At 30.2% G+C, this 27,758-nt stretch overlaps 1 protein-coding gene across 1 annotated transcript; it reads right to left on the bottom strand.

Annotated features, from left to right (window-relative positions):
• Nucleotides 1-1,955: 1,955 nt before the first annotated feature.
• Nucleotides 1,956-26,933, bottom strand: LOC111034578 (adhesive plaque matrix protein-like). The gene is made up of 7 exons (XM_022315861.1): nt 26,814-26,933; nt 22,455-23,585; nt 15,778-15,873; nt 12,693-13,475; nt 7,752-7,793; nt 7,138-7,565; nt 1,956-2,503 (listed from the first exon to the last, which is right to left on the bottom strand). Exons 1-7 carry the CDS (start codon nt 26,823-26,825, stop codon nt 2,053-2,055), a joined length of 2,943 nt encoding a protein of 980 aa, XP_022171553.1. The 5' UTR covers nt 26,826-26,933; the 3' UTR covers nt 1,956-2,052.
• Nucleotides 26,934-27,758: the final 825 nt, after the last annotated feature.

Here is a 27,758-nt window from a genome sequence, read left to right as displayed (position 1 = left end):
TTCTATCAATCCATACTTGGCAGTTCTTGACGTTTTTTGGTACACTATAGGTAGGTAATCAATAAAATATACGGACTGGTTTCGTATGTAAGTAGTAATATTTTTTTTAGAATTGTTACCTATATTTAGAATCTGTGCATTATTTTGTTATACTAAAAAAAATTTGTTTCAAATAGTCTAGTTAAGTTAAAGATTTTTATAAACTTTAATAAATGCATCATAATTTAACAATGTGCGCCTGATGCGTTTGAATAGAAATTCAGTATGATGCATTTAGTTATGAGTATTCAATAATTTGTTTTAAATGGGTGTGTATTGAATTTTGATCTTTGTTAATCTACAATAATACCAACTAACATTGTTTTTGGTAATAAAAGTTAAAACTAAGGTACTATTACTGGGGTTTATATTTTGATATAAATTTAATAAAAAAATTTTTATAACGTGAAAAAAAGTATTTAAGTGAACCAGAGGAATTAAAAAAATAATATCTTTCCATCAATTAATCAAGCTATTAATAAGTAATAACACATTTTAACAGTTTTAGGCACTATAGGGAGTATAATATTATAACTATATAAGTAATTTGATAAACACTCAATAAACTTAACGCTGACAAATGCTTTATCCATACGTACATCAGCGATATAATGACAAGTTATGTAGTACATTCTAGTACATGTACTAATAATGTATTATTTAAAACATAACGCATATTAAACTCGTCGTCTTCACAATGTCTAATTGATTTGTACCGTACATAATATGTAGTAGGTAAACAATTATAAAGGTAAATTATTGATTTCACAAAAAGTATCAAAAAAAAAAGTGAAAAGCGAGGTATCTAAAGGGGAGAAAAATATGCAAAAACGAAGTTTAATCAAAATGAAGTATATTTGTATTGAAGAATTATCTTACTATAATTGTCTATAAAAAAAGCATCTTCCAAATCCGAACCTTAGTTTTAAGTTTATACCAAAATTGTATAATATATTAAGAATGAACACAAAAAGGCTTATTTATTATTCAACGCCTATGTTATACATCATATAATGGATAATTACCTAACGTTAAGTTAGGAAATTCAAAAATTAACAATGCAATAAAAATTAAAGTTCGCCTTACTACATTTAATAATTTAATAAAAAAATTACCACGTTGTTCTCACGTTTTCGTTACACTAGCATATATTTTTTTTTAGTTATTTTGGTTCACTGGATATGATTTATGTAACACAATACATTATAATGGCACAAGCAAAAAATACCTGTGAGAGACAAAGCTCATTTTAAAAGGCACATATTTAATAAAAAGTAATGAATAATTAGTTGATATCATATATAATATACGAGATGATTAAACATAAATAACTTTTGAAACCAACCTTTTCTTCAGATTTTATGATAATCGATTCGGAGGCTATTTTCATTTAACAATAAGCGTAGTGCACGAAAAATACCTTAAGTGAATAGGCTAATCTAATAAGAGGCAGGTAAGTATTTAAAAAATGTAAAAAGCCACTACAGGTAAATAATTAACATAAATATGCATAGTAAATATAAAGACCAAACAATTAAAGTAAACAATTTGAATCGTTATCAAACTTGTCCAAAGAAAAAATTTTAAACATAAAACTTCATACTTAAATAATTTTAAAATTACCTAGAACTAGTAAATAATAACTTCAATAAATAGTTATTAAGATGTTCTCTATAAACAGCCAATTATTTTAGGCCATTTTTTCAGTCCCCACATTATTCCACTCTAAAATATGTGTAAAAATAAATAAATAGATTTAATCTATTGCTATTTAAGCTGCGTCGAATATAGGTATTCGGATGCATATTATATGCATATATTCACATAAACTATACTTGAAACTGTGTATAAAACCATAAAAAAATAACAAATGCTTGATTCAATTTGATTCACTATTTATTTACAAAATAAATACAACGATGATATAAATAGTTGGTGAATAATGAATACTTCATGTCAGTGACATGAAATAAAGAGGAAAAGAAGAGTTGGTTCACATGACAAAATAAGTTATTAGTATGCTGGTTTGTATGCTGGCTTGTAGGCCGGTGCAGAGTAGGCTGGTGCAGAGTAAGCTGGTGCAGAGTAAGCTGGTGCGGCGTAGGCTGGTGCAGAGTATGCTGGTGCAGCGTAGGCTGGTGCAGAGTATGCTGGTGCAGAGTAAGCTGGCTTGTAGGCAGCTGGGGCGGAGTTCTTGACGACGGCGTTGAATCCGTTGTAGTCGTCAGCGGTGTATTCGACGGTACGGGTGGAACCATCGGCTTCCAAGAGGCTGTAGGATCCCTTGACGTAACCGTTGCCGTCAGCGTATTCGGATTGGCTCTTGACATCGTAGGTGTGTGGGTCGTTTACGCTGTATTCGAAGCTGTATGGGGCTGGGGCGTAGGCGGGTTCTGGGGCGTAAGCCTTTGGTGCTGAGTAAGCTGGCGCTGAGTAAGCGGGCTTGTAGGCTGGGGCAGAGTATTGGGCGAGGGCAGTAGCCACGCAAGCGGCGAGGATGATGAACTGTGAAATAAAAATAAAAAACAAAATTACATTTTTGCTATCACCATAATGGTTCAAAATTTAAAATTGTTTCATTTAAAAAAGCAAATGTTACAATATTTTAAGTTACAATAATCTGAACTCACCTTAGCGGCCATTTTAGTTTGTTTTTTGTTTGGTCAAAGTATTCTATGACTGTACAGAAATGAACTGGTGATTATGGAGACCTGAGACATGGTATTTAAGCTAAAAATTTGTCGCTGCATCCCTTCCAGCGGTACATGGTGAACAATGTATTCTTGGGCAGTTACCGTATCACGTCAAATAAGAACCGGTTGAGGCGGAGACGCCCGTGCAGTTTACATTTTTTTAACACATTTAATTTAAATAGTGTAAATATGGCTCAAGTTCGTTAAAAAAATTAATTTGTTCACATTCACGATTTGTTTAAAATAAACTAATTGATACGCCCCATCGTCGGAGTGGAACGAATAATGATCGTAAATAATGTAAACTAAAACGCTTGAGTATAATATTTGAAACGGGCTTTTTATTGTACTAACGGACGCGTTTGGTTCGCAACCGATCGTTTGGCATTGCATACACTGTTTATTATTTATTTATGGCATAACTTGCAGTCCGCTTTTAAAAAAAAATAAAAATTTTAATCAATTTCAATCATATTTTTTAATGTCACCATACAATGTTAGGTAGTATTCACAAATCGTAGATAATCGTTCCGATTGGTATATATTATGTGACTATAACATTCGTTAAATTCAAGAACAACCTTTTCACTTTTTAATTCATTAGTGATTTTTATAAACAAATTCAATGATCATCAATCACGCGATACGAGTAGGTGTAAAAACGAGCTCGGCCGTGAACGCCGCTTCAACACTGGTTTAGCAGCAGCGGCGTACGAGAGGTTGTTTTTCTCCACGATGACGGCGCCCTAGACTTGAGCCAATATTTTAAGTAGTATTTTACGAATTAGGTGCTTAGGTTTCGTCGATCTTTTACGTTAGCATACCGTCTATATATCAGAACAGACACTTTTGTATCCTAAGTCTACGTGTCATTTGTAATCAGAAAAATGTACTTTATCGGTGTAGATATTTAAAATCAGTATTTGATAAATTATAATTATTATAACATTTTACCTACTCGATTTATTATAAAATAAATGGTGTAATTGAAACACAGCAGTGCACGTATACTATTTACCATAGAGGTATGTTATGCATGTGTTGCAATACAAACACGTGTATAGAATTTGAATATGTAATTCGTAAATATTAATAGCTGATTAATTTATGAGATACATTTGCTGATATTTCTGATTTGACACGTTAAAAACGTCGAATCTATATAAGATTCATAGGATGATTCATAGGTGACATCAGGGATTAACTCAAACAAGTTTGCAGTATTTAAATCAAAATGTGACGATCTTTATGCATTTTGCCAACCTGTTATTTTTTATGTTACATCATATACATTAAATGTTATGCCATACAAATATGGTATTCCTTTGGCAGTCTTGAATAGATTTACTAAAACTTCATATTCGATTGGACGTAATATTGATGAATAGGTTAGTTAAAATATATTCGTTTATAATAATGATAATATTTAGTAACTTTCTAATCAGCCGTGTCTGATTTTCAATGAGTAATTATGACAACATTGATAAAATTTGTAACCTTACCAAATTTTTCTTACTTTCAATAGTACAAAACTTACAACTTACAAACTTGGAAATCTTTAAAACTGACCAAAAACAAAAACGTACATACATAATTCTATGACAAACTTATTTTCGTACATTTTTGGAATAATATTAGAAAATCGTATTAAATGATTATGAAAAATAAATATTTTAAATAATTTTAAATAATATTCTATAACCACTTTATCTTTAGGGGTTAAGATCAAACAAATAAAGAGAAACAATAATTATCTATGTCTGTGTGTATTATGTTTATTATTGAAAACGATTTCATAAAAAACCTTTGAAACAAAGGATCACATACCATAATATGTGCTAATACATTATGCGATGCTTATAATATTTTGAATGAAAAATAAAAGAAAGAACATTCTTTGTGTGTTGTTAAGACATTAATTTGGGTGTATGCAATGGTGGGTGTTCACTTATATTATATTATGAAGTGTTACTAAACTGTTATTCAATCCTAAAAAATGATCCATCAATTATTTCATCACTGAACTCTAAATAATTAAATTAAAACAATATAATTTAATTTAAGTATTGAACATTTTGATTAAATATAAATTAAAATACCAAAATAATTAAAAACGAATTTAATTTTAATAATAACTTATAATGTTTTAAGCTTTCAAATGTTCATAAATATACATAAGTATTCAATAATAACTCATAAGTGATAACAAGTTCATGATAAATGTTGTATTCCATTCAGTTTGTCAGCATATTTTTACAAAACTATATCTTTAATTTATTAAATCCATTTCTAAGTTCTTTATTTTTCATTTATTTGCATACTAATAATACTTTGATACTATAATACTATTATAACACAATTCAATAAACAATGACAACTATATTGTCATAAACTAAAGATGTTCAATAGTGTTATGTAATATAATTATTATAAATATAATATGCACAACTATTGACACTTTTGATTTGTATTTAGTTTTTATTTTAATATTAATAAATCAATTACTGCTCGGCCAAAAAGCTTGAAAATTTAATACAAGATACTACATCATGTAGTTCATATTGAAATTATGCTTAGGTCACTGTAACAGCAAAGTAAATGTATCTGTTAGATATTGCCAAAAAAACACAATTGTTTAGAACTTACTAACCCCGTTCTATTAGCTCTTTCATTAGAACTACAGCAGTAACCGTACTTTTTCCATCATAGGCGTAAATAGAGTTTGAGATTTTGGAGGAAGAGGAGGCTGAAGCAGTAAGGCCTGCCATAATAATACTGAATAAGCTCTAAAAGAATATAAGAAGTTTCTTGGAGAGCTTGGCCCCTAAAGCCCTCTACTCTATTTGGAGCATATTAAACGACAGGTTTTGAACCAAAAACTATGGTTCTCTTTAAAATTGGCAACTACCATCAATGGTGCATGGTTCCCAGATAATTAATCCATACTCCAACACAGACAGAACGAAAGAGCAGTACAAAGTCTTAAGAGAACTAGACAATTTAAACTCACAATAAATCCTTTTGACGAACCCGAGAAGCTTTAATTCTTATTACAATTTTATTGAACTTTTAAGTTTTTAACTTTATTTAAATTTCTTTAATTCTTTTATTGAAATTCAAAAATGTATAACTAATTAAAATTCTTGAAATTGTCATCAAATTTTTATACGAATCTTATGATTTTTAAATTATTTGTTTTCTTTTTTATCTATTTATATACATTTGACAGAATAATTGTCAAAATATAGAAGTTTTAAAACAAAATTGTGAAGGTTTATTTTTGATATTTTCTAATTACTAAAAACTTCAGATTCAATTTTGAAATCTCAAATTCACCAACTAGATTCAATTTTCTTTCAGAAACCACTCTCAAAAGTCGAAGATCAAAGCATCTACTCTTTTTTTTACTACACATAACATAGGTACATACATTAAAAAACATACACTTAATTGTAAAACCAACAAATCCAACACTCCACTCAGGCTGCCAAAAATATAATATGGAAAAAAATTATATTAATATACACGTGAAAATTAAAAAAGAATTCAAATACGATACTACAATATTACCTTTTCATAGCATTTTTTAAAAACAATATTATTAAACTATATTTTTTCATTTTTGTTCACATGTATATTGTAACTGGGCTCGCCTGTTTAATTCTAATAAATAAATAAATAAATAAATAAATAAATATCAAGGTAAAGCATATATCGAACAACACCGCTATAAATGAAAAACAATGTTTTTAAAAATAATGAATTGCTTTATATTATTGTTGAGTATACATTGTGTAAATACAATGATTTTAGTGTATTTATAAAATATGAGCCTTCACAATTATTTTTAAATTTATAGAAATTTATGATTAATTATCATTTTCTTTTAAACAACCCTCATAAATCTTCATTTCCATACTCAGCAGTACCTATGGTGTTATTACTAATGTTATCAGTGAAGTCTTGACTTTGGTTGTATTTTACCACAATAACATATTGTGTATTATTCAAATACATTTTGCAGCTATTTGGCTTTTATATAGTCCGATCAACCAATGTTGACTCATAATGTATAAAGTTTGGTAATACATAATATAATAAATAATATTTTTGTATAAGTTATAGGTAAATATATCCAAAAATATTTCTGTAAAGGTACTAAGAAATAAAAAAAATGAATGCAAAATATACATATACAGAATTTTTTAATTCACTATTTATTTACAAAATAAACACATCGATGAAATGATATTATTATACATAATATTTGGTCGGTGATTAATGATGATGAATATTCATAATATGACGGCTATACGACCGTCAAGATCGACGATGAGACTGTCGATGGGTGTGGGTGGGTATAAGGGAGAGTAATTAGTACGCCTTGTATGGTGCTGGCTTGTAAGCTGGTGCTGCGTAAGCTGGTGCAGAGTAAGCTGGTGCAGAGTAAGCTGGTGCAGAGTAGGCTGGTGCAGAGTAAGCTGGTGCAGAGTAAGCTGGCTTGTAGGCAGGGGCGGAGTTCTTGACTTCGGCGTTGAAACCGTTGTAGTCGTCGGCGGTGTACTCGACGGTGCGGGTGGAACCGTCGGCTTCCAAAAGGCTGTAGGATCCCTTGACGTATCCGTTACCGTCGCTGTACTCTTGTTGGCTCTTGACATCGTAGGTGTGTGGGTCGTTTACGCTGTACTCGAAGTTGTACGGTGTGGGTGCGTAGGCGGGTTCCGGGGCGTAAGCCTTCGGTGCTGAGTAAGCGGGCGCTGAGTACGCTGGCTTGTAAGCGGGTGCGGCGTATTGGGCGAGAGCGGTGGCCACGCAGGCGGCGAAAATGATCATCTGAAAATAAAAAACGTATTTTACTAACAGTCGAAAGTATAAAAAAGTAACTCAACAGTCTCGTTGAACACAAACACAATAATGTTAAATTGTTATTGCTATTATTATTGTAAAAATTGATTTTTTTAAATGTATTTTGGTCGATCTGTGTAAGAAAAGTTTCAAACCGAAGTGTAACACACATACCTTGACGGCCATTTTGTATTTTGGTAGTTGATGGTTTTTGAACTAAGCTGAGTGTGGTGCTATTGACAGGTACGTATTTGCGTTGTGTACGACTGATACTGTTCACTCTAGATTCTCCGTATTTATGTTGAATGGTTATTGTGATTTCATCCCTTCCAATCTTCTTATTTGCTAAACATTGTGTATTACATTATGTTTTTACTACAATATATAGAACCGGTTATATAATATATTAAATTTTTCTTTTCGTACATTCAACACGGATGGTTACCGCCCTTATGCTAAAAAAACCTTTCCAATTAAGCGATATGGCACATGACATTTTTGGAACACTTTTACTGTTCCAAAAAATGTTTTATATATTTATTTAAACATCGATAGAAGTTGTTATATAATTTTTTAATCAACTCTTTTTTTGTGTATGATACATTTTTTTTATATTTATTAATGATAATATTCCATTAATATGTTATAAAAATGTAATATTATGTATTTAAGTGTTTTTTAAATTGATGCGATAAACCACTCTGTTCATAAACCTGCAATTCTAGTACATATTATACTGGTAAAATAAAATAAAATATGAATAATATTACATTTATTATGTTTTTTATTATAAATTATTTCTTCGAGTACCTAACTGTATATCAACAGGAAATTTAATAAAAAAAAAGTTTTAAAAGTGTAATTTATAATTTTACTAACGTCTCGTGCATGGTATAATATGTAAAGGTGCTTGAACATAATTGTTCGTTATTTTTCAACTCTTGTATTATTAATTAGTTATTGCATAAATATATTGTATTTAGGTAGTTATATCATATTAATTGTTTACGCTCGTTGTCCAGTATAATTTTTTAATAATGTCAAGTATAATTTTGTGAATCTTATTATAGATGTGAATCTTGAACATACATTTATTATTTTACCTATAATGTGTAAGAGATGGGAGGACTACCTATTATGATTAATTTCCAATACATTTTAAACTTAAATCTATACCGCATATAGATTAAATATACTATTAATTATTTGATTGTACGTACTATTGTATAATAAATTAAAAACAACAATGTATTTTAATAACTATGTGTTGATCAATAATAACTAGCAATTACTGACGACAAATGTTTTCTTTCATTAGGTACCAAAATTTTTACTTTTTTTCTCTATTAAGTTGTTTAAGTTTATTTGAATGGTTACACTTTCGAGTTACTTAATTTTCATAGTTTATCATTTCCATAAGTTTAAATTATGTAAGTCTGGAGAGTAAATTTTTAGGTTGATTACTCTGTGGAAGTTTAATGACATTATAGTTTGTTATTTATTCATTAATAAAATTTAAAAATGTTTTTTTTTTATATATATAATTGTTGAGCTGTAATAGTAAAACTTAAAGCTAATAAAAAAAAAAAAACATTGTTTTTAAACAATGCAGATGATGCAGATTAATATAGAACGTCTGAACGTGTGTATCAAATGACTATCGCTTCATCTACAATTTAATTTTCTATTACCTACGTGATTTGTGATGATAGTATGTAACCAGAATTCATTAAAGTACTGTAGCAGTAAAACTAGTACCAATTAATAATTATTGCTTACAGCAATCGATTTTTTGCTCGAACGTATACGTATAAATCACAAGAAAATTAAAATAATAAATAATATTATGTAACGATATAAGATACTATAGTTATATTACCTATATTACAGCTAATAGTTTAAACCTAAATGTTGAAAAATGAAGATCACTAGTACTCAACACTGGTAGTATTTGACGGATAATATATAATATAAAATATGCATTTAAATTGTAAATACATTACAAAATGTGAATGCACAATCTGTAATTATTATATATTATGCGATGCAATTGATATATAGGTAATAACACCGATGGCTGATATTATTAATTTTGCCACATTAACGCGATTAACACGCACACTAATTAATATGAATATTACAAACAAGTTGGTCAATGTTTATGTTATAACATATTATAAGTATTATTTTATTATTATTTCATGAAATAATCCATGAGAGAATTATATAAAATTAAAATGTACCGCACATACAGGTAAATAACATTAAGTTAGCGAGTTATTCATTGGAGTGGCGTATAACAAGACTATTCGCAAGTCGAGAGAGGTATAATGTTATTTAAGTGCAGTGAAAACATGAAGTAACAGTTTAAGTATATAAATAGTTATCATATTATGTTTCCATTGTTTATTATTTTACCGAAATATTCATACAAATTCTATTTTATTTCATATTATTTTCATTTCAATCTATTAAATAGGATACATTCTATACTAGGTACATCAATGCAAATAGTTATATTATACCTACCTAATAAATACTACGATATCTGAAAATGAAAACTAAATGAGCCGTACAAAACTATACGAACAACAAAATAAAACTCATAAATAAGTCTCTATGTTTGTACAGGTTTCCTGGAACTTTGAACACCGAAACCTTTGAACCCTTTGTCGTTTGAGTTAAGTAACGCAGCGTTGCAAAGGAATAGGTATAAAATGCCTAGACAAATTTCCTCGTCAGTCGTACCGCTTTTGAGAGATTAACATCCAATATCCATTAATAATCTATTGTATGATAAAATTTAATGTACAAGACTCACAAATATTCCATATAATCTAAATGTAATATTGATATTTCTTCTACTTTAAAAAGGGATTTAAAAAGCTAAACTAAAATAAAAACATTATAAATGCAAATAGCCTATCGTCAATTAATCAATTTACTTATATAGCACATTATACATATTCGAACACGACCGGTAAACATACACTTTCGTACCTACTTATTCCAATGGATAACGGTTCACGTAATTAAATGACTTTTTAGTTTCTTTACATAATAATGTAATATTTTAACGTAAAAATAATATATTTTTTCTGATATAAAATTCGTATTTCAGAATAATACTTTATATTTTATAGTATTGTAAAATGTAAATATTTATAATTTGCATGTAAACATTAACTCCTTTGTTTGTGTCCATCTCTAAATACGTCCGTCAAGAATCTATATGTTTAATAAAATCTAAGAATTACAACAGGGTAACAGCGTAACAGGAATAACTGACCAGTGTAATTGACTATCCGAGTACTAACTTTTTTCGTTATTAATATCAACATTTTTCTAATAAAATATACATAGAGAATTATATTTATTTCGTACCTACGTGGCTATATAGTTGCTTACCATATCTGTCGGTTGTTTTTGTTACACTCTGTCGTATTCTGATATTAATTAATTATAACTCTATGCGATGGAAAAATAGTGTGATAATTATTATTTGTAAAACGAACGATAATATTATAGTACAGGTACTCATTTAAAATATAAAATGTATAGCAGCGATAGGTATGCTTTATTTCTTAACAATAATTGCTCGATGTATATAGAACGTATTATACAACATACTTTAAAAAGTGGATTGAATATTTTTAATGATACATAATAATATTATTCTCTACGGTCGTATGGAGCCATAATATACATTTCCAAGATTACTAAACATTTATCCAAGCTGTCCATCTTTATAAATAATTACATAATTATTAGTACAGATACATTTTAACGGGATCTCATCAATTATGCATTTGGAATAAGAAAATATAAAAGTTGCACCTTAGGTCGACGGCACTTCAACCTACTGAGTTGGGTGTGTTTACATGTATGCATTTTTGTTCATTTTGCGTAAGAATATTGCGCGGCGGAGCTCGCTTAAATATTGCTCCGGCGTGATCTTCTATACCTGTATATGTATTGATTTATGCTTACGTTTATGAATGTTATATATGCGTTTATTAACCTATTTTTATTACGTAAAATTGTTTTAATTTACATTTAGTTTTGTCTCTATCGTTAAAATCCAACATCACTGCGTGGATATCTATTCTGTTCAATCGACCAGAATCACAGCCATTCACACATACTATATACAAACTTATAAATATTATGTTAATATTTAATTAACAGATCTACATATTATTATTATAGTCATCATCACATCAATACGTCGTTGCTGGCCTCAGATTAATACCGACATATTGTGTATGCTGTAAATTGTAATGCAATAGTTGCGATGATACGTCTGTCGATTTGGAACGTTCATTATAATAACATTCACATGTAATTGTTTCTTTTTACTCGAACCGAACGCAATAATTAGACAATATAGGTATACATAGTAAGTTTAATAATATACGAATATGCGTGTATATGGTGCACACGTATCATAATATATGGAGTGGTTTTAGGCTATTACCGCAGTATGTCTAGAGAGCCGTCGTCTATCCATAACCGTAACCTTTCTAAAACAAATGGCTGTCACACAATGACGACAGATTTCGTAAACTTTATTGTTTCGGTTTTCTTTTCCGACCGCCTACGCTGATGGGTACACCTCTATAATGTAATTATTACCATTATTATATTACACGCATATGTATGTGTATCACAACAGGCGGCCGTTGCAAGTGGTATTTTTCTACGACCAGCCGATGCAAATCGTCAATAACTCTGCATGACGTGTGTATCAAAAGAAAAAACTCACTGCAGCATTATTTTGGAGTAGAGAAAAAAAAATGCTAAACAGTTTATTTTTCTATAATATTTATTAGAGTAGAAAAAACAGAAGTAACAAATAAATAGTTTGAAAACCATAAAAAAAAATAAGGAAGACTTATACAATAAATAAATGATAATAATAATAATTGTTTTGTACTAGCTCGTAAAAAAGTTGTACCTACGTGCTGTACAAAACCGTGTAACAACGATGGTACAAATCCATACTATTATAGTCGTACATATATTAATATTATTATAATTATTCGATCGTTTGCCATTTATTATAGGCGACGTCTACATAGTTATAGGGGAACAGTCATAGTGAGGGACTCGTTAGTATGCGGGGGTAGGGTAAGAGGGGGCCGCTGGGTAAGCTGGGGCTACTGGGTAAGCTGGGGCCGCAGAGTAAGCTGGAGCTGCTGGGTAAGCCGGGGCTGCTGGGTACGCTGGGGCCTTGTAAGCCGGAGCGGCTGGGGCGTACGATGGGGTGCCTTCCTTCTTGACGACAGCGTTGAAACCGTATTCGTCAGCGGTGTATTCGACGATCCTTTTGGTTCCGTCGGCCTCGATTAGGCTGTAGTAACCTTTCACGTTCTTGCCGTCACTGTATTCGGCTTGGCTTTTGACATCTCCAGTTTGGTAGTCGTTGACAGAGTAGTCAAAGCTGTATGGCTTGGCTGGGTACTCGGGTTCTTGCGATTTGTACGGTGCTGGTGCTGAGTATGACGGAGCAGAGTAAGACGGTGCGGAGTAAGATGGTGCAGAGTATGACGGTGCAGAGTATGACGGTGCAGAGTAAGATGGTGCAGAGTAAGATGGTGCAGAGTAAGATGGTGCAGAGTAAGACGGTGAGGAGTAAGACGGCGCTGGTTTGTATGCTGGGGCTGGCTTGTATGCTGGGGCTGGTTTGTAGGCTGTAGCTGTGCTATACGACGGAGCTGGCTTGTAGGCTGGAGCGGGGCTGTATGACGGAGCTGAACTGTATGATGGAGCTGGCGAGTATGCTGGAGCTGGGGAGTATGATGGAGCCGACGAGCTCGATGGCGATGGGTACGATGGTACGGAAATGGGGGTGACGTTGGCGACGGACAATAATAAACATGCCGAGACTGCAAAAATCTAAAACACACAAATCATAAAACAATAAGTGATTTAAATTTATCACGTTTAATTTCTTATAGTCTATTAAATTTAAGAATATTTAAGCTTATGTACATAAATATATTTTATATACACTATTGTTAAATTAAAACGTTTTATGTTGAAATATTATACAAGTGTAATTCGAAAAAAGACGACTGTGGACAATCAAACTACAATTTCGTGCAATAACCAATTTCGTTTAGGTTACCAAAAACACATTATAAAAAATATATTTGTTGTTTACTATTTTCAGTAGAAAAAGTAACCGTGTTGACAAAAGACGTAAAAAATAATCATTGAGGTCGGATCCGTCATGCATATTAAATTGTGTACGCACTATGCCCACATTGTAGTCAGGTTTAAACACCAATAATGAATTACCATCATTGTCGTCATGGTCTAATCTTGCGCACGTTTTATAAATACAACTACCTATTGAACATTAATTTAAAATACCTAAATACAGTGTTGTAAACACCTCACATTTTAGACAACTTTAGACAAACCTACTGGACGAGGGTTCAATGCAAAACTTTTAAAGTTCATATTCACGTTGTTAGGTACACTGTTTCATTGGGAAATAAATCAAAGTAGGTACAGACTCCATACAATTATATTTCATACCACGGAGTGTTATTAAAATGGTTGATATGATGTTATAGAACCTATGGTATTGGAATTTTTCTGTGTCTATGTGGTTTGATCATTTGTGGATCGAGAGCGAAAATTCCTTTATTGGAAACCAAAAGCAGATATAGTATGAGATCTCGTAATACTGAGTACTGAGTATTTGTGTCACTTGGATCATTTCTCTATGCGACCGCTTGCACAATGCAATATTCGCTTAGTAAGATACCAAACGTGGGTTATTAATTATTTTTTTTAAATGTCCTAGTATTTGGCTCAATTTTGTATGAAGTAGTTCCATAGCTATAGCCATAATAGATACTATAGTACCTTCAAGACTTTCAGAATATAATGATATCTGGTCTTAAAATATAACAGACTATACCTATACCTATGTATAATATTTCACTGAAAAGCTGATTAGTACCACTTCGTTTTTCAAAAATATCGACGTATAGCCGAATCTAATTTCGCTTCATACTAAAACGCTTTGCTTGACAGCATAACAGCAGAAGGCCCTAATAAACTTGGGTGATTCCATAATCTAAAAGAAATAATTATGCCATTTATAGTTAATAATTCTATATTATGTTGTGTGTTCGCTAAAGGGTTTTTCATAAATTTACTTGTTCAAACATAAACTTCTAAACTACTTTATGGGTTATGACACATAGGAACTAGGTCCATTGTATCTAATCGGCATACATAATGTATTAAGTAAATAAAAATAATTAATTCAACACTTGTGCTTATAATCACGACTGAATAATTTAAATCGAATGAAATATAAAAGCAACAAAAATATTCTATATTTGTGTACAGAATAAATTACATATTATACTAGGTATGATGATTATTATGTTAAAAGCCACTTGATTTTGCAATTATGTACATTATAATTTGACCGCATCTATAATTTTTTCTCGGAAAGGATAATATTCATAACAATATGGCTTGACTTGAAAAATAAACTAATAGATTTTTTTTTAAATCTCGTTTTTTCGTTTTAAATTGATTTTTCTGTTTACAAAATATACAAACTCTAATTCAACGTGTTACGGTTGAGTTATGATGGTATGGAACGTTTAGTATTTGAAAAATAAAATATTAAATGAAAAATGCAAAATAAACCGAATTACGCGTAAATAATTTTAGAGTACAACGGTATAACACACGTGTACGTAATTATAGAAACAACATCATGACGGAAACCGCTATCATTTGTAATCGTTCAGTAATAAAAATACAATGTTGACTATGTTATGTTTTGAAATAAGCTTGGAAAAACTCGTACAAGACGCTGTTAACACATTTTTTAATGAGTCAACACGATACGTTTTTTAGATCGAACTCATTTGGATATCAGCTATCGATATAAAAACGAGAACATTGCGTTATAGGAAATGAGTTTGATCGAATTCGAATTCAAATGTGCTGCCAAAATTGTCGTTAACCGGTCGAATATATTTTTAACAATTTTTTTTTTTTCAATATGTTTATTCGTAATGACAACCCGGCGAATAATCAATATACCTAATATATTATATATATATAAAGACGCCTTCTACGTAGACGCCGGAAAGTTTATGATATTTTAATGTTAATAATGTATTATAATAAGACGGTGTCGCTATAATATTATTATACTCACAGTGAACGCCATGGTATGTTCTGTTTCTCGTGTTCGGACCAGTTCACAGCACTTCGTCAGATGGGACAATATTACGTCGGCCACGCGGTTTTCGGTTTATATAGGTTTAAAGTTGGGGACCTCACGTTTCGGATCGGGCGCGGCGTGGGGGTACCTCTGCGCGATATACACACGTCATATTATGGGTTCACATAATATTATGTGCAACGCCGCCGCCGCCAGTGTCGGAGCAGACCGCAGCCACAGCCCTCGGGGCTGCCGGCCAGAGGGGACGGTACGACGTCCGGGCCGCAATAACGATTGTAAATAATACATAACAACGATAACATTATACCTATACGACATGTTATAGCTAGGCGTAGTGTGTGCCTATATAATATTATAGGTAACATAATAATAATATATATAATATAATAGTAATAATAGCAAAGCCGATGACGTGTTCGAGCGTAGTGAGCGTGTGAAAAAATAATATGTACCCAACATCTCGGTAGTGTATTATCGAATATGGTTAATGCAATTATTATTATTATTATTATTATTGTTATTATTCTGTGACAAAAACATGATATTGTAAAGAATACGCGAGCGGCGAGCGATATTGTATGCGGCGGGCGACTTTTGACGAAGCAAATGTCAGCTCGGTTATCATTGTCGCCGAATCGGGTCAAGACCGTTATGGGTTATGGGAACCGCATAGTCGGAGAGCTTTGGGGCACCGACGATGACGTCAAGAGTACAACGGTATAGTATAACATTATATTATTAGGTATATAGGTACAAGGTATGAATACCTCCTTTACTCTCGTTTTCCTTAATCGCCCGCAGCCGACCGCCTCGAGTCACCAGATTTCATTTCGTACCTCAACAACGTGCCGTGGGCATTTTTTTTGAATAAGTCAATTTAATGACAACGCCGCCAACATTCGTACATTACGTAGGTACATATATAGGTGATATTATGTATAATGATACCAAGCTCGCCGAGTTCAGATTATTTTATATTCATTCTCATTGCAAAACGATCAAATTTAATAAAAAAAAAATGTTCATTGTGTTTCTATTATCCAAGAATTTACTCATTTTTGCACGATGCGGACGATGCTCCATACTCAAAAGTATTCAGTGTGAAAAAACTGCACGAACATTCTTGGTTGTTGTTTTAAAATTAATAAAAAAAAATGGAAAAAATCTATAAAATAAAAGTCTGTCAATAAACGCAATTTGTTTTGAAAAAAATAGAAATTATCCACGTCACTATTCGTATATTTATCGATAAAACTAATTCATTCTTTGCTTAATGCAAAATTAAAAAATAAGCAAGACTTATATTTTGTAAGCGCACCAAGGTTCTTCCTCAATTTTTAATTGGCAATTAGATGAATTTGAGATGTGTTAAAATGTTAATTTAAAAAAAATACACGAGTAACAATAGGAATTTATGATTGCATCTTGAATTAGAGTTTTTCAATATTTTTAGAAGATAATTAAATAAGTCTTTACAAATGCTAATGATAACAATTAGGTATAAAAATGTATTCAAACTTGGTTAGATGATTTCATAATCACACATCTGTGTTCTTAAATTACGAATCTGTTATTTTGAAATTTAAAATTGGAATGTTTATGCCCTGAAATTCTATGTGGTGTAGGTAAATAGGTTGGTTAATTATCACTCTTTTTCATCGGGCTCAAGAATAACTTTTATGAGTCATTTCACTCATATAAACATAATATATAAATTTAAAGGATCTATATGTTATATGTTTTGGGTTTGTAATAGCCTTGATGATTTCGACTTCGATTTGGGTAACGATTCTAAGCTTCAGAATGTACTCTTAAATTTTGAATATTTAATAGGTAATATATTATGTAGTTATAATGTAATATACAGTAGGCAACAGTTAATTTTTCAGTAAAAATAAAAGTTAACTAGATTGTATTATTAAATATAATGTGTAGAAACACGTATAGTTGTATTATATTACTTATCCTTAAGTTAAGCTTATAGAGTAAATTGTTTAACCATAGAGTCGTTATGGTGCACTTTACTGACCTTAATGGGCGTTAATAAACATATTATTATTATTATTATACCTTGTAGGTCCTGGCTCCTGAGCGGAACGTGCGTGCTATGTTCTACGGCACCACTCTGATATTTTTCTCGATAGTAAATGTAGCACGTAACTTTACTGTCCATTAGACATATCTTAACAGTGCTAATAATGGTATAATATAATATAATATATATTAGGTAATACGACACTTTGGCCCATGGCGACGAACTGTTTCGAATTTATCCGCGGTTCACGAACAAATCAGAAAAATACATAAGATATGAATATTGATGAATATAATCACGGGTAGTTCTAACGATAAATTTGGCACGATGTTGGTTGAACACTTCTCTGTTTAGAATCATTATTCGTATGCAATGATTTATCTTTTCGATAAAAAGACAGACACACGTCCTACTACCTATTGACAGTTGCGACCCATCCACTTCCAGAATCAGAAAATTTGTTTACTGAATTATCATACAAAATATTTTGAATTATACACCAAATTTATAAACTATAGTACCTATACGATTTATGTATTTCAATTTTCAAAATCAAACTGATGTTAAAAACTTTCAAGAAATTATTTAAAATAACACACCACTACCACTATATAAATAATGACTTTTAAGTTTCATATTTCCAATACCGGCAATGCCTAGTTATTGTTTTTAAGTAAGTAAATTAAAATAATTTATGCAAATCATCTGTAATTTTTCTCAACTTGTATAGACGTTAAACATTAATGTAGTTTTAATGCGAATGTAATGGGTTATTGACTGGTAGTATCATATTATACAACATGAGAATATATTATAAATATTTCTAAAAGTCAATGTATAACTACGTTAGTTTGGACCTCACCACAGTATCCAATTAAAGTGCTAGAGAAAGAAACCCTGCAGCTTATACTTGAATGCACTTGACATTTTATTCAATTAAAACTGCTGTACGCTATTCATTGTGTAATAAACTAATATTTTTATCCATAAATTCAAGATTTAAATTCACAATTTGTATTTTGTATAGTACTTATAAGTTACATAGGTACCTATGTAATTACTCTAATAATAGAACAAGACCAAACAATAACTTCTCCGTTGATTTCATTTTTTGTTTGAATACCTATATTCTTGTGTAGGTTGGTTTTTATGAACACACTTACCTAATTTGAGGATTGTTTTTCAACTACAATTATTGAATATAAAATTGAGAATTATTTACTATTGTCATTAATATTTTTATTTACTATGAAATATATTATGATATTATTTATAATATTTTATTAAAATTATACATACATAATAACGTACTTATATGAAAATATAAAACTAAATAATCTAGTTTGGATTAAACTCACAAATCGTATGACTCGAATCACTCATCATCATTTAATTTATCTCACCAACAGTTTTGGTGTTATTATGATTTAAATTTGAAAGCAATGATATATATGCTACACAAAGATTATGAAGCACTTTTGTCTCCGTAAAAGTGTTCTCTAGATTATTCTTTTTTTTTACAATTTGACAACAAACTTACCAAAAGCTTCATATTTTCCATAATTTTATTATTTTTAAAACTAAGAATTTAGAAAAATAATCTGTTTGAAGCATCATCTGTGTTCACTTTTCAATATTAGAGAAGCTATAAGAACGGTTTGGAGCACTTTTACTACCCTTTCAAGTGTTTTTCAGAAAAAAAACACTAAACCAATACCTCTTGCCCATAATACAAAATTCACTTTGTTATTAACATACCTTTGTCTTTTACAGTTATTAAAAACGATCAAATATATACAATTAGTAGTTATAACTAATAAAGTAAAGTTACTGAAATAAAAATACAAAACACTGATTATACGACACTAGATATTATTATGCATATTAATTCATTATTACAAAATATATTTTTTTATTCATATTAAAATCAATTTAATTTATATTAATCAGGATATCAGAAAAAAGAAACACCATATTATAATAGCTAAGAATACGTATTGGAATATTAAAGAATTTGTGTTTTCAATTGCAATACATACAAATATTATAGAGTAAAGTACTAAATTCGTATGACAAATTATCATAATTATTATACTACTAGAACTAGGTACTTAAATAGTTTAATTGTATTAAATATACGTTTGTAACAATTTTTTAAATTTTGATAATTTATCTTACATTGATTTAAAATTACACTTTACCTAAAATTGAACATAGTAAAATGATAAGTTACACAAATACTGCAGCATAATTTATATGTTCAGTATCCAGTTTTCAAATAACTATGAGGTAGTAAACACTAAACATATAATTAACATAATAATATAATATTATACCTACCTAGTGAGTAAGCGTTAATCGGGACATTCTGGGGAGTTTGTTAATTCATGAGTGTACGAGTATTATATTTTAAATTGTAGTTCAATGATTGGTTTATTAAATACTTAAATCGAGTATAAAATAATTGTAGTTGTACATTATAATAAACAAAAATACTTAGTAATAATAATTTATGTAATATTTCACATTTATTGTGAAAAACTGTATTGGCGTATTGGTATACACTATTCAGTGATATTAATGGTGATATTCAAACAGATTTTTCATGCACGTTTTTGTTGTTTGGGTTTTATAGTACAACGTCATCAAACGGTGAACGTTCGAAATGTAGCATAATTCGTCATAATATGTTACTACGTGAGTGATTTTGGAGAAGAATTCCAGTAAGTATGTTAAAAAATGTTAGGTATCTCCCTACCTATTGTAATATTTTATTACATAAGGATAACATGTATTCTGTTACCAAAATCATGCAACACTATCTATGGATAGTAATAGAAATAATGAATAATGATAGAAAGCTTAACAATTTCTTGTACCAAATGGTGTTATTAAGTTATAGTTTATAATACAATTAATTCGGGATGTATTGGCTTTTAAGTTATTATATTTTTATCTTGTTTGACGTACCTAGTACCTACTCATGAGATGAAAAACAATAAAACATATTTCAATTTAATTATTGCTTTTTATTCACATTAATGATTATGACTTTGAGCAAAGTAAGGATTATTTTTGATTTTAAATTACTTTTTTCTAGTCATGTTCTGCCTATTACCGTGTTAATTTTTCTTGTAGACGATTTATGTTCACCAATCATTAGTTTAGTGGAATAATGATACTTGAGAAATTTTCCATTTTTTCAGTAAAAGCGACCAAATAATAATTTATATTTTATATTTTGATGGCATAATATTAGTCTTAACAAAATATTATTGTTACCAAGAAAATAATAACTCTAGATAGGTACTTCAATTTTCAACGACTTTTAAATGATTAATTTCAAAGTAAATACGTATAAGTGTATAACCTAATCTATACCTATGCTCCTACGATATTATATAACAGACGTGAATCCAGTTTAAAAAAATGTCGACGATTTTTGTAATTGCTTTTGAATTTCTAAAGTTTGTTACAACTTACATTTTACTGTTTTATTTTTATAATAAAGCTTGAAATTTTAATTATTAAAAGATCTAAAAATTAAAAAACAATTTCAATATAGGTTAGTCATGCCACCCATATGACTACCCAATTAAGTTATGGTCCTACATAATATAAATAATTCATAATATTATTTACATATCACTGGTATAAATTGAATTCGATTCAATAATATAATATAGTGTGTAGGTTATTGATTATCATTATTAATTGATTCTTATGTTATTTTATAAACTAAGAACATATTTTGAATCAAACTTTTTTGTGTAAATTACACAATAAGTATCGTAGATGCTTTGCTAAAAGGGAAATGATGGTGTAAAAAATATCATATTATTATATACGTATATATAGAGAGACAAACCCAGTTTTCGCTGTCATTTGAATAACAAAGCCATAGCTCAAGAGATTTGCGGGGGCAACCAGATGAGTAGTAAAAAAAATCCATTTACGTTCATTATTTCATTTTTTTTTTTCTTGGTATCGGTACATACAGTCAGCAAATTTTCCTTTGTAAGAATTTCCGATAATATCTCATACAACGTGAACTGTTTTAATATTATGTCAAGAGCACACTGTATTTTTTTTTAAAATTATTTACGAACAAAAGTTCAAATATTTATACAATTTCCACGGAATAGATTTTATTCCCCTGTATGTATATATCAGCCCTATTAATTAAGGATTAATCACAATTAATCCTTTACAATTTGTAATTTATACAATGAATTGGAAGTGTTAATCAATAAGAATGATATTAGAAACAAGTTTTTTCATAAATATGTTCGACTGAATATTCATGAATCATATTAACATTTTGTTTGATAAAATTAGTTGTTTAAATAAAAATTAATGTTTTTAATTTTTAAAAAAATACGAGAAAAGTCAATTTTTTAGAAATAACATATATTTATTAAAATACAAATATGATGGTAGATTTTTAAATCACATTATTATTCAAAAAGCAATACAAATAATAATCTTTTGTACTCTTATTTAAACATTTAAAAGAGCATAACAGTTAAGTTGCAACATTTATAATTTAGTATTTGAAGTTGAGTTGTAATATTATTTCACTTTATATCATAGTTGATAAATAGTGAAATAATTAGTACGATGGTGCTTCGTATTCTTGAGATTGTTTGGCTGGAGCACCGTATGACGATTCTTGTTTGTTGTACGCAGGTGCGTTATAAGAAGGTTGTGCACCATATGACGATTCTTGTTTGTTGTATGAGGGTGCGCTGTAAGCAGCTGGTGCAGATTTATATGCTTGGGAGTCCTTGTTGTAAGCTGGAGCTGCTTTGTTGTAACCTTGAGCTTCTTCTTTTTTCACGTCAGCGTTGAATCCATTTTCATCTGCGGTGTACTCGACAGTTCTACGGGAACCATCAGCTTCCAACAAAGTGTAGTATCCTTTTACTTGATGTCCGTCACTTTCTTCCTTTTGGCTTTTGATGTCATATGTATGTTCGTCATTTACGCTGTATTCAAATTTATACGGTCTTGGTGCGTAAGACTCTTCAGCATGAGCTTTTTGGCTTGGGTAAGACGGGTAGGCCGATGAGGATTGGTACGGTTGTTTGTTGTATGATGGAGTGGGAGCTGAATATGATTGTGGCTTAGCTTCGTATGAAGGAGCTGAGTATTGGGATACAGGGTACTTTGGTTGTTCATAGGCCGCAGACGGAGCAGAGTAAGATGATTGCTTACCATAGGCTGGAGCAGAGTGAGATGGGGCAGAGTGTGCGGGTGCAGAGTAAGCTGGTGCAGAGTATGATGGTGCGGAGTAAGCTGGCTTGTAGGCTGGGGCAGAATATGCTGGTGCTGCGTAGGCTGGTGCAGAGTAAGCTGGTGCAGAGTGTGCGGGTGCAGTGTATGCTGGCGCAGAGTAAGCTGGCTTGTAGGCTGGGGCAGAGTATGATGGAGCAGAGTGTGATTGTGCTGAGTATGATGGAGCAGAGTGTGATGGTGCTGAGTATGAAGAGGGAGAAGAGTAAGCTTGTGATTTACCATATGCTGGAGAAGAATATGATGGAGCTGAGTATGAAGAAGGAGAAGAGTATGCTTGTGGAGCAGAATATGACTGAGGCTTGGGGCCATATGACGGAGCTGAGTATGAAGAAGATGAATGCGATGGTGGAGAATATTCCTTCTGTTCATATCCGGACGAATATGAAGGTGAGCAATCTAATCCAGCAATGATGTTGGCTTGAACGGCCAAACAGGCAATGATTAAGACCTGTAAACATTAAAAATAAAATAAATGTCTATCTTTTAAGATTTAAAAATTATTATTCGTGTCCACTATAATGCAAGTGTTATACTCTCTATAATTTTAAGGCCTACAAATTTTTTTTCCAAAAAAAAAATTGTATGTATTGGCTATATATTTAAAAACATTTAAGTAGAAAATAAAATATTAACTACCACAATGTAAAGTGTTAATTTTGTTTAAACATCATATCTTCATATTCATCATATTTCATTTTCTCTTTATAGTCAATATTTTAAACAATTTTAACAGTAACCACATAGGTCATAGATAAAATACATATATATAATATATTTCGTGTTTAATGCAATTTTGTGTCACACCAATACATTACCTATGTATTTTCATAAACCATGGTTAGATAACATAGCATTTTTTAGATGTAATTAATCACTATAGTGATACATTAGAGTTATGCAATGTTAAATTGATCTAAGAACGTACCAGTGAAAGAAATATAAACTAGCAGTGGTTTTGCTGTATTTGATATTATTTTAAACTAAAACACATATGATACGAGTATATAACTCAATAACAGTATACTAAGTACTGATTAAATTTTAAATGGCTTATATTTATAACAAATTACGTAAAAAAAAATTTGTGCTGGAAATTCTCATTCCCATATAAATACACTAGCCATTAATATATTATTTAATTTAATTCAACCAAACAAAAAAAGGTAAATTTAAATCAGCACTAAGACTGATAATTATTATTAAGTGCAACACAAATTTAAAAACTTAAATTTATAAGCAGAGTTTTAAGAAATTGCATAGTTTTTAATTTCCATGTATTTACAATATTTTATTGCATTGATAGATATATAATATCGTTAGAACATAATATTAGCCACCTTATTAAGGCAAAACGTAATGATAAAAACGAAAGCGCACACCAACACACTTTGACAGATGTATATCAGTGGTACATGAAAACCGGTTCGGTGCCGACGTCTGTATGTTACAGTCGGCATGAAATGAAAAGAAAAAAGCCGACTACCAATGTGATATGTATATAGGATACTATACCTATTGCCTACCTACTTTGACTTCATCTACTATGAGCATTATTATACAACACTGTACATTTACAAACATAAAAATATCACAGATAAATGAACAAAATGATAATAATAATTAAGAATGATCGAGTAGACTTGAAGTGTTTTTTTTTCTTAATTATTTAAGTAAAACATAATATTATTGTATCGAGGGTTGAGCCATTTTTTTAAAATACTTGCGCTGAAATAAAATCACTATTATCATCATTAGCCGTTCACAATAAACTCGTTTTATGATATGAAATTGTTAATCCATCACATTTTCAGCATAGACTAATTCAACATGATATCGAATAATATTTAAGTTTGAGTAAAATAAGTGACGTATCCACATATCAGTATATTATACTCACTATACCAACCGGTTAGTTAACACCACTAGTTTTCAACCTGTTGCAATTTTTTTATGAGCGACTATTTTATATACGCATAACTACTAAAGCTAAATGCAATTATTTTCATAAGTTATTAGTGTTATCAGTTTATGTGTTTATGCATGGACAGTGAGAAAAAATGTCTAAGCGGTTTTCATTTAAAAATACCACTACTCATAGTTTGTGCACATGATTGCATTTTATCAACATAGAAAATCTAGTATCTGAAAATTGTTGCTATGAAGTAATTTGTTTTATAAATTTAAATGTTAACTCTAATATAATATGTACGGTTATTGTGAAAGTAAAATTTAAACCTGAAATCGATAATAATTATCGTTTTGGCCTTGTTACAGATTTTTTTTGTTTGTGACAAATATTGTCCTCTAACTGAAGGGTTTATCATTCGGTCACGTATATTAAATACCTACTTAAAACATAATATTATGTCTACTTTAAAATATATTTCATTGTTAATAAAAAAAAATAAGGCGTGCCCTTAACATGTTTATTTTAACTTTGTAATAATATTGTATTTTAATGAAAATTGAAAAAAAAACTGGATTTAAAGCATTGATTATTTGATCTTGGCACCGTTATAATATTAACTATATAAGAGTTTTATATTAATTGTATTGTGATTATAATAATAACTATTTTGAAGCCTACAAAAAAAACTATCTATTCAAATGATTCTTAAAATTTGACATACGAGTTAATGGATAGTATTGAATTATACATGTATGTATCAAAGTGTACTATATTTAGTATTTTTCGATTATTAATATTTCTATGATTTTAAATCAAAATTATTTGATGCACAGTTTTATAATTTTAAATTCGACGATTTTACCAAGTAGATAATTTAAGTATTATATAATTTAATTACGTTTAGATATTTTTGATAAAAGTTCATGAAAAACCACTTTTCAAAATTAAAATTAAAGATTATCTTTATTGCAATTTAGTATTTATTAATAATTTAAACGTATGGCAAATATTGTGTTATTTATGTACTGTTAATTTAATCATTTTCTGTATGCAGGGAAAATCTCGATTTTATTGCAGGTATAACATGCCAAGACTTTCAAGACCTCGTAATATATTTTTTTTTTTACATAATATAATATAATATCAGAAAAATGATGTACATTTTATTGAAATGATCTCCACTCTGATAATTTTGATTTTAATGGTTTGACATTTCCTTAAAAATTATAATTAAAAGTGATTAATAAAAAAAAAATTGAAAAAAAACATTAGTTATACACCATAAAGATAGTGCGTTAGACGTTACTTTAATATTGTTTTATTACCTAACAATTCTACCATTAATATTTAATTTAAAATAATACTATGTTGAATAGGTACCTACTATAAAATCATTTACTTAAATATATTTTTCTGTAGATGTTCCCCAAAAAAAAAAAATTAAATTAAAACAAGTCACGAAATACATTTATAAATATTGATGTGCCAAAATAGGTACCTATCCATTTCAGTAAGACGATAAATTAGAGCTATTTGTTCATTTCGTCAGAAGTTACCTAGTTAAACCATAATTTGTTTTTTATTATTGCGGATTGCCACGAAGTGGTACAATACACGAGCACTAAAGCATTCTACCGTCCCACACGCCATTTTTAAATATTTATTTCTTAAAAAAAAAAGTTGAATTTAACTTTGCTGAACTGCACAAGTCTACACTAGAAACCGCATTGCTATAGAAACATAATGTAATTATAATATAATACTTACTTTGGCCGCCATTGTGTGGATAAGTTTATTTGATGTATGATAATATACTCGTAAATTGTTTGAAGATCACTGATCGAACTGACAGATTACAATAATACTAGTGACGATCGATCCGAAATTTATATACTATAAAAATATAGTGGTCGGCCCTACTTCGGACACCCTTAGGATGGGTACGTAATGTATAATTACGTCCGTATTGGATAAACAACATCATTTTCGGAGAATATCGTATATCGATCAAAGCCGTGGTGTGCAGTCAATCTGCGTAACTGTCACCCGGGGCGATTAATTGGCCAAACGGTTCATCCCCGCCGGTAATAAAACGGTATTAATATCAATTATAATAACAGGACGTAATATAGTAATGAAAATTGGTAATCAAAACAAAATTGCCCGTGTAATTTGTCAAAAGAAATCGACGGACACGACCACTTTCGCCCCGTTATATGGAGGTATCTGTTTATTTAGACGCCGTCTAATTGGATGGACATACGTAATATTTGTGGAAAAGTGTTGGCCACTATCGCATAAATGCTATACTTAATGTCCAATGTGTCTGCGTATGATATCATTATGTATGTTTATCATATATTTATATTTCCAATTGAATACATGTAACCCAATAGCGTAGTTATATGGCGTACGTATCTATAACACCAGCTTGAGGCATCAGCGGCGGACGAGACTCGGTCGCTATTGTGACCTAGTTTGAATTGTTTTCCACTATTATTGGGCCCGGCGAAGGATATCAGATCTACGTAGTGTAATACACCACCACTTCGATGCCAACCTCACATTTTCATCTTAATTTGTTTATCGTTTTATTTTTAATTGTCCGGTTTAATATCCTATGAGGTACAGATCTCAATGATCAGTCGTTAGTATATTTTTTATGCATTTATGACACTGTGCAGTGCAGTGAATTAATCATACTATTATATT

The sequence above is a fragment of the Myzus persicae genome, unplaced genomic scaffold (genome assembly GCF_001856785.1).
Source record: "Myzus persicae strain clone G006 unplaced genomic scaffold, MPER_G0061.0, whole genome shotgun sequence".
Taxonomy (NCBI): Eukaryota; Metazoa; Arthropoda; class Insecta; order Hemiptera; family Aphididae; genus Myzus; species Myzus persicae.
Note: the sequence above shows the minus strand (reverse complement) of the source record. Positions and strands in the feature narration are given on the sequence as shown.